General features: G+C 34.9%; 1 protein-coding gene across 1 annotated transcript; it reads left to right on the forward strand.

Moving 5' to 3' along the window:
* Positions 1–1,329: 1,329 nt before the first annotated feature.
* Positions 1,330–6,649, forward strand: LOC137400972 (piggyBac transposable element-derived protein 1-like). The gene is made up of 4 exons (XM_068087311.1): positions 1,330–1,854; positions 1,975–2,182; positions 5,429–5,619; positions 6,518–6,649. The coding sequence occupies exons 1-4, from the start codon at positions 1,330–1,332 to the stop codon at positions 6,647–6,649; spliced, it is 1,056 nt and encodes a 351-aa protein (XP_067943412.1).
* Positions 6,650–7,738: the final 1,089 nt, after the last annotated feature.

The following is a 7,738-nucleotide window of genomic DNA, read 5'->3' on the forward strand; positions in this document are numbered from 1 at the left end:
TGGCTAGAATCTTCAAATAATCTCAAGTCCAAAGTGCATTTCCACTGCCAAAATCATTCTTAATATTGTTTAACAGGATCTGTACTTTAATCAAAATAATTATGTAATAAATCCTTTGATGTCTTGGTCCTTTTCATAAGCAAAATTAATTCATGTTACACCGGTGTAACAGTGGGCCTTTGTTCTCATTCCCTGCACTTCCTAGCTTATAGTTGAATTATGGCTGACAAACATGCATTGTAAAACTAACCTGCATTGGCTAATATGTGGTAACAATAGTATGCACTGGTGAAGTAGAAATGCCGTCTAATTATGTAGTTCTTTCTGTGTTTAAACTGAGGGTCATCACCGATACAAATGGATTATCAAGTTAGGTAAAGGTGGATATTCGTGAATTTTGGTAGTAACCGACATGGCTTCTCGATCTCGCGTGAAAGTAGAGGATATACTAAAAATTATTGACGGCGATGACAGTGAAATTGAAGATTATGAGGAGAGTGATTCAGATAAAGATTGGCATCTAGACTTGCAGGTATTTAGTTGTGAATGCTTAATATGTAGGTGTAAGCGCAGCTGGTCTCGATATAATTGTTGCTGTAGGGTGCTAAACTTGTCCTTCGACAACAAAATTAACATCTATAGCTATGTTTCTTGATCTACTGTAGACTATTGGTGGTAATGATTGCGAGCCAAGGGATGAAAGTGATGAAGAACCTTTATGTAACACAGTGCAGGCAACTGCAACTACAGTCGGCAATGTACCAAAAAGAGTCCGGCCCTCATACCGTTGGAGGACAAAGGTCTTTCAACCACCAAATTTGGCATTCACTGGTGTCAAAATGGAGGCTCCAGCTAACCAGAATATAAAAACACCAAATCAGTACTTCCAACAATTTGTGACTGCTGATATGATTGATGGCATGGTTGACAATACCAACCTCTACAACACACAAAACACGGGAAAAAGCATCAACACCACAAAGAAAGAAGTAGAGCAGATGATGGGAATGTATTTTTATATGGGCCTTGTACGAATGAGCAGCGTGAGACAATACTCGGAACAAGGTACCAACTATGTACCAGAAAGTAGTGTAATGCCACAGAATAGGTTCCAACAGCTTACTACCCAACTGCTCTTTGTCAACAATATTAGCATATTAGATGAACAGAAGAAAGACAAGCTTTGGAAAATTTGACCATGGTTAGACAGTCTGAGGGACCAGTGCCTAAAAGTAACAGCAGAAGAGCGCAACCCAATTGATGAAATGATGGTACAGTATCGAGGAAAAACCAGCCCAATCAGGCAGTAGATAAAATCAAACCACATCCATGGGATTCAAGGTATTGGGTAGAGCTGGTACCAGCAAAATGCTCTTTGACTTTGAAATTTATCAAGGTGGCGATGGCACCCGAAGCCCCCTTGGCCAAGGTGGAGATGTAGTGATGAAGCTTGTCTTTACATTAGCAAAGATTTCAAACTATAAGATCTATGCAGATAATTTATTTACCAGCGTTCTACTCCTGGAGAAACTTTTAGGGTGGGGATTAAAGTACACTGGCGCGGTCAGACAGAATCAGCTTCCAAACTGTAACATCAACGGTGAAAAAGAGCTCAAAAAGGAAGGCAGAGGGTCATTTGACTTTCGGGTCAAAGACACTTACAACATTTTGGCTGTTAGATGGTTTGACAACCAAGCAGTGACATTGCTCTTGACCCATACCTGTGTAGAGCCACTGCGCATGGCTGGAAGATGGGACAAGAAGGCAAAGAAAAGGATTGATGTTTTCATGCCTGCAATTGTGGCAGATTACAACAACCACATAGGTGGTATTGACATACTCGACCCCTTTCTGGCAAAGTACCGATTTAGAATATAGTCTAGGAGATGGTATATCTACCTCCTTTGGCATTTTCTCTCCGTGGCTCTGGTCAATAGTTGGCTAATGTACAAGCGAGAATGCCGCTTGTTGCAGCTTCCAGACAAACAAATTCTTCCGCAGCGCAAGTTTCAAGCTATAGTAGCTGAGTGCCTCGTATCAGTTGACAGCGACAAGAAGCGTGGCCGACGCGCATCTTCTAACCCGCTGATAACCAAGCAAAAGGTTGTGAACATTCCATGTGCTGATGTGAAAAAAGATCAAGTGGTCCATTGGCCAGCAAAGAGTAAAAAGAGAGGAAGGTGTAAGCGGTGTGAAATAAATAACACTATAACGCAATGTGCAGTAAATGTGGTGTGCGGTTGTGCTTTGTGGACGGACGTAATTGTTTCGTGGACTTCCATGCGTAAGAGTTGTCATGTACATGATTCAAAAAGGTCCTGCTCAACTGTAACAGTTCACAATCTTATTGTCCTATCATTTATGTCATTTCATTGATACTGGCACATGCAATTTTATAATTATAATAAAACATTCAATATTCAACTCTTGCTCCTAATTTACACTGTAATGCCCAATGTGACATATTCGTCACAAAGCAAAAAACATTAAAAAAGTCATGATGATTTTTTTCTTTTTACCCTTGCAAAAAGGATGCTGAAACAAACTAGATTACAAAAGAAAACTTTTTTTTATCATGGATTCAACCACCAGGGTTCTGAGGGGTTAGCTTGCTATACTGCAAGAAGCTGACTAAAGAGCAGCTACGACATAGTGATATAAAGCGCCTAACCTGTACAAAAAAGGTTGCAATTGAGTTACCAGAAAAGACCACTGTTAGTGACAAAAATTACATCCAACTTTAAATATCTCTCTACACCAGGTATGTCTCAAGTTATCTAGGGTATCTTGCCACTGGACTCCACCCAAAATAACAGAGCCATTGTTTGTGCAGCAATGCACTTGACAACCCACAAACCCACTGCTTGCAAAATGCTAAGTAGACATCCTATTCGATTTTTGAAGGATTTCTTACACAGAAATTGACTGATTGCTGAGGTTTACCACTATGAACTACTGATAGTTATGGAGGTTCCAGACTTTACCTATAAAGAGTGCATGAACTTATTTCTGCTCAATTAAGTCTTTAGATCTAATGTTTTAGTGCATAACAAGTTAATGCCAAAAACAGCAAATTTCTGCAATTATAGTAAGATTTGACCTACAAATCTTAACGACATACAAAAACACCCTTGTGCAAATGGATGATATTTAAACACACTCTTGGTAGCATATAATAGTTTGTAAAAAAGTACAATCATCATTGGATGCTAGGAAATAAAATTTATAGCCAGAACAATTGTCATCAATGCAAGTTATATGCGTGAGAGATGGTAGACTAAAAATTAAGTAATAGGTTAATTTTGGTAAACACGTGCATACTCATCAACACATTTTTGGTGTCAATCCAAGTTTATCCAAAGCAAAGCATGAGAATTCATTGCCACAGTTGCTTTTGCACCGATGTTATTGTTTTCCTTTGAATCAAAAGAGGAGTTAAAATTGAAAAATATTTTTTACTGTTAAGAAGAATTAATTCTTCATTTGAAAGCTAAATAACTCTGACTGCTAAAAATCTGTTGTAACAAATGACGGATTCATAGCAGTAAACAATATATTTTGGTGTTTACATGTAGCTATAGTCTATAGCTACTATAGCTATATTTAGCGATAGTCTACAGCTGCAACAAACAAGGGTTGCACAGTACAACAACTATCCAGCGCTAAAATCTTATAGCAATGGAAAGAAAACATAATGAACTAACTTCCACAAGAGTAAACTGACCATTGTAACATATTTAGTTACAAAGGCAATAGGTATTATTATGACAGATCAGCAGACTATAGCCTCTGATACTGAATCAGCTTCGACACCTCAGTTCTCAAAAGAAAATGTCATGCAGGTCTCTTGTGAACATATTGTATTCATGCCCTCGCAAAGCACTAAACTCAATATCCAAGAAAGTGTTACTGACTCTGTTTTAGGAATCAAGTGTCTAACCCAGTTCAATGATAAGCTTACTAGATGGGTTCAAATACCATTTAAGCAGAAAGTTATTTGTTTTTATGATGCTCAACCTTGTTTATTTAGTTAAAAATTATACTTTATCTCATTTGATCTTGCCATGTTTAGCGAGTTACTAGGCTTAGCAGTGAAATCTTGTTTTACTATGAGGAGATGGGCAGGCTATTAAGAGACCAGTCGTTGATTTCTCTTTTAGGCAATTGTATTTCTGGATTTGCTTTTAATGTTATTACAGTCAAAAAGTTTTGGAAAAAAATTGCGACATTGTGCTAACTGACTTGTTTTAACAAAAAGATCACAATGCAGTTTGATCTCATTTAAAAGACAGGTAATGGCGTAATCACTGCAACCAACTCAAGTAGATGATGCATAGTTTCATTTATTTTAGCAAAACAAAGATTTTGACTTCATTTTTCAAAGGTAATGACAAACATATTTGTGTCAGCAATATTGATCAGCAGTCTAGACTAGTTGATGTGCTTGCTTACAAACTGAATTGGCTGTCCCAAAAACTGCTCAAAGGCAAATCCCAGTTAATGCACAGATTTTTACTGGCTACTAAAACATACTTGGCAAGTTTTGATCACTTTAATAGTCTTCAAACATTTTTTTTCTTTTGCTGAGTTATCCATCATGTGTTTTAGAATTTTTCCATCCTTTGCCAAAACTTTAAAAAGAAACATTAATCTAATTGAACAACAATTAGGCAATGTTTAACGTGATGAGTACAAAATTTTGTTTTAAAGCATCAGATTCTATAACATGATGAAGCAATGAAAAAACTAACCACATGCTATTGAGCCACACGCACACATAGTAAGTCCCTTTGAAACTAAGTTATGGTTATCAAGAAACCACTATAGAGGTAGTAGTTCAGGCTAAAAGTGTTTTTTTAAAGAAGGTTTTTATTTTGAACCTAAACTAAGTTTTGATACAGCAATAGTGTAGCAACACCTGGGTGCCCCTGTACCAAAGCGCTTTGCTTGGCTAACAAGCAGATCATGTTTTTATTTGGCGCTTTAGTAAAGTGATAGTTGAGTGACTCTTTATGTAAATGCATATGTCTGCATATAAAGCGACAAGAAACCAACATTTATTTGCACGCACAAGTGCAACTTAAGGCTGGTTTCCATGGCCAATAAATGGCAAATCACATGGGCGTTTGACATCTCTACAATGAGATAGATTAATGAGAGAATGAGTGCGACACAGCTGCTCACACAATGGTGCTGCCGCACAGTAATTTGCGTAAAGGCATTCATCATGGTATGGGGCACTACTTTGGGGGCACGTCATACTACCCTATCACTGTAGTATAGAAACGTAGTAATATTACAGTATATCCTTAATTATAGCTCATGAATTACTACTTTTAATCTTAAGATATTGCTTAGCCTGATTTGTAACAAAACTATGGCATACAGTTGCAGGTGATGTTGGGTATCGACACTTATCTTTTTTTAGTGACACTACTTCCTCATGACCTGTACTTTGCTGCCCAACAATCATATTGGCTTAATTTGTTTACATACAGCATTGAGATTCCTAGTCTAGATGTATTTCTAAGTGCTGTCACTTGCAACCTTGCCTTTTCTACTCCTGGAGTGTATTTCATTTTCACAAAATATTTCGAGTATGTTAAAACTAAATTATTCGTGAGCATGTACTACATACATGTAGATGATTGCGAAAGTAATTGTAAAATAATACCTATGTAGCTAAACTGTTGTAATTGAAAAGAAAGTAGTTGGTGATTTTTGTTCTGTAGTATTTTGTTATATTTTGTTGAGTTCTTTTTGTTTTTGTTCAAATGTGATATGATGATATTTTTGTCAGCATACAGGGTAAATGTTAAGGGTAGCTGTCTAAACTTTTTTGCTTCGTAACAGTTTTGTGAGTAAGTATTTATACACACAGTTTTTCTTAATATGTATGAGATCTACCTTGTTCGAACAATATTAAACAGCGCTTCATGCCTGAATTTTGAGTTTTAGATGTTCAAATTTCCTGAGGTCAGTGTTAATGGCGGCAGTAGTCAAAGGAGATTAAAATGAGGTTTTTTATAACATTAAATCACAAAACTATAGAGAGCATATACCCAAGACAATAGGTTCTAAAATTGGTTTACATTTGTTATGGTAATCAAAGTTTTAAGTAGACAAATTCATGAATAATAAAATAGACTATTTACAATCGCAAAAACTCTAAGAACTATGATTATTGCACATTTTACTTCTCTTAAAGATATTGTTTAAAATATATTCTTTACAAATAAGTTTACATGTTCTCAACCTAAACAGCTTTCATTTTAGCCTTCACAAGAAAATTTGCTCTGCTTTCAACTATAAGATTCCAAGACTCTAATATGCAACAGAATAAGAGAATATAATATGTACAAACTTGGTGTTTTGTTGCTTCAAATGAACCATCATTGTTTGACCTACAATAAATGTTAAGTATTGCTAACTGATAAAAAAATGTTTGTAAAATATTTACATAATTTTTAAAAAACTCTTTAGAAAACGAAGTTGAATTTTTTTTGGTCTGTTTCAGATGGATGTGAAAAAACTTTTCCGAAAGATTTGCTGCTACAATACAGCAACTAAAAGTTCTCAATCACTGGAAAAGCCAAAATTAGAGCACTCTGGCAGCTCTAAACAAGTACCATCTAAATATCGAACTTGACCGTACACTTGTGACATTTTACACCCATTTCAAATGCCACAAGTGATACAAAAAGTCATCATAAAACAAAGTATATAAAAAATACTTACTCCAAACTCCGCACGTTAACTTTTAGCTGTTGTGATTTATAAAAAAAGAAAAATATTTGTTGTGATGATTCTTTTTATTGGGAATACAAAAGAGTTGGTATTACCGGTGAATGTGCATTGTAAATGAACAAATAGCTATGGCTAGTGACATTCACAAGTTTTGTGACTGTTTTTATAAAAAGCACAACCGATGGATAATAAGCTATCAATTCTAATTGTTAGAGTATTACGACTAGTTTCAGTTTCAAAAAGTTTGTTCGTCTGTCCATGTGTCTGTCTGCTTGTCCATCAGTATCTAAAAAACCATCATTGAATTTTTGAAAACATATTGGTCTATACTCAATTTTAACTCCCGAATTTTAGCATTTTAGACCAGCGCTGTAACACCTGCACCAAGGGACCTCCTTCCAGTATTTCATAATAGTTGTGCAGATACGTATTATACCTGGCAATGTGCCAACACAAACTCATCTGCTAAGTTCCTTGTGCTACGAATAACTGTAAACAGCTTTCTCACCCTAAAAATGTACTTACAGCATATTTTTATTGATTTTATAAGAAAGTTTCGGTATTTCTCGATCATGACCTTTGACGTTGAAAGTTATCTGTTTGTCAGAATGTTTCTAGAAAAAAATCGCCAAAACTTGATCGCAATCAAAACTCTCAGAAAATGAATACATGAAAAATGACATAATTAGTTGTGATCGTTGCAATAGTTGATATGAACTATTGTGTTCAAGTTGATGCTTGAGTATATGTATATGTATATATAGATATCAGTCTATGTATTTATATATATATATATATATACCTGTATATATATGTATATATATATATGAATAAATATAAATATTTATATATATATACATATATATATACATATATATATACATATATATATTTATACATATATATATATATATTATTTTTTTTTATATATATTTGTATATGTATACTTGTATATATTTATATATATATATATGTATATATATATTTGTAT

The sequence above is a fragment of the Watersipora subatra genome, chromosome 7 (assembly GCF_963576615.1).
Source record: "Watersipora subatra chromosome 7, tzWatSuba1.1, whole genome shotgun sequence".
Taxonomy (NCBI): Eukaryota; Metazoa; Bryozoa; class Gymnolaemata; order Cheilostomatida; family Watersiporidae; genus Watersipora; species Watersipora subatra.

Bases quoted from the DNA above. Each gene is read 5' to 3' on its own strand.
- LOC137400972 (XM_068087311.1), top strand. From the start codon at position 1,330: ATGGGATTCAAGGTATTGGGTAGAGCTGGTACCAGCAAAATGCTCTTT. The intron at 2,183-5,428 runs GTAAGCGGTGTG...ATCTTTTTTTAG, and splicing joins GAGTAAAAAGAGAGGAAGGT to TGACACTACTTCCTCATGAC. The intron at 5,620-6,517 runs GTGAGCATGTAC...GGTCTGTTTCAG, and splicing joins ATGTTAAAACTAAATTATTC to ATGGATGTGAAAAAACTTTT.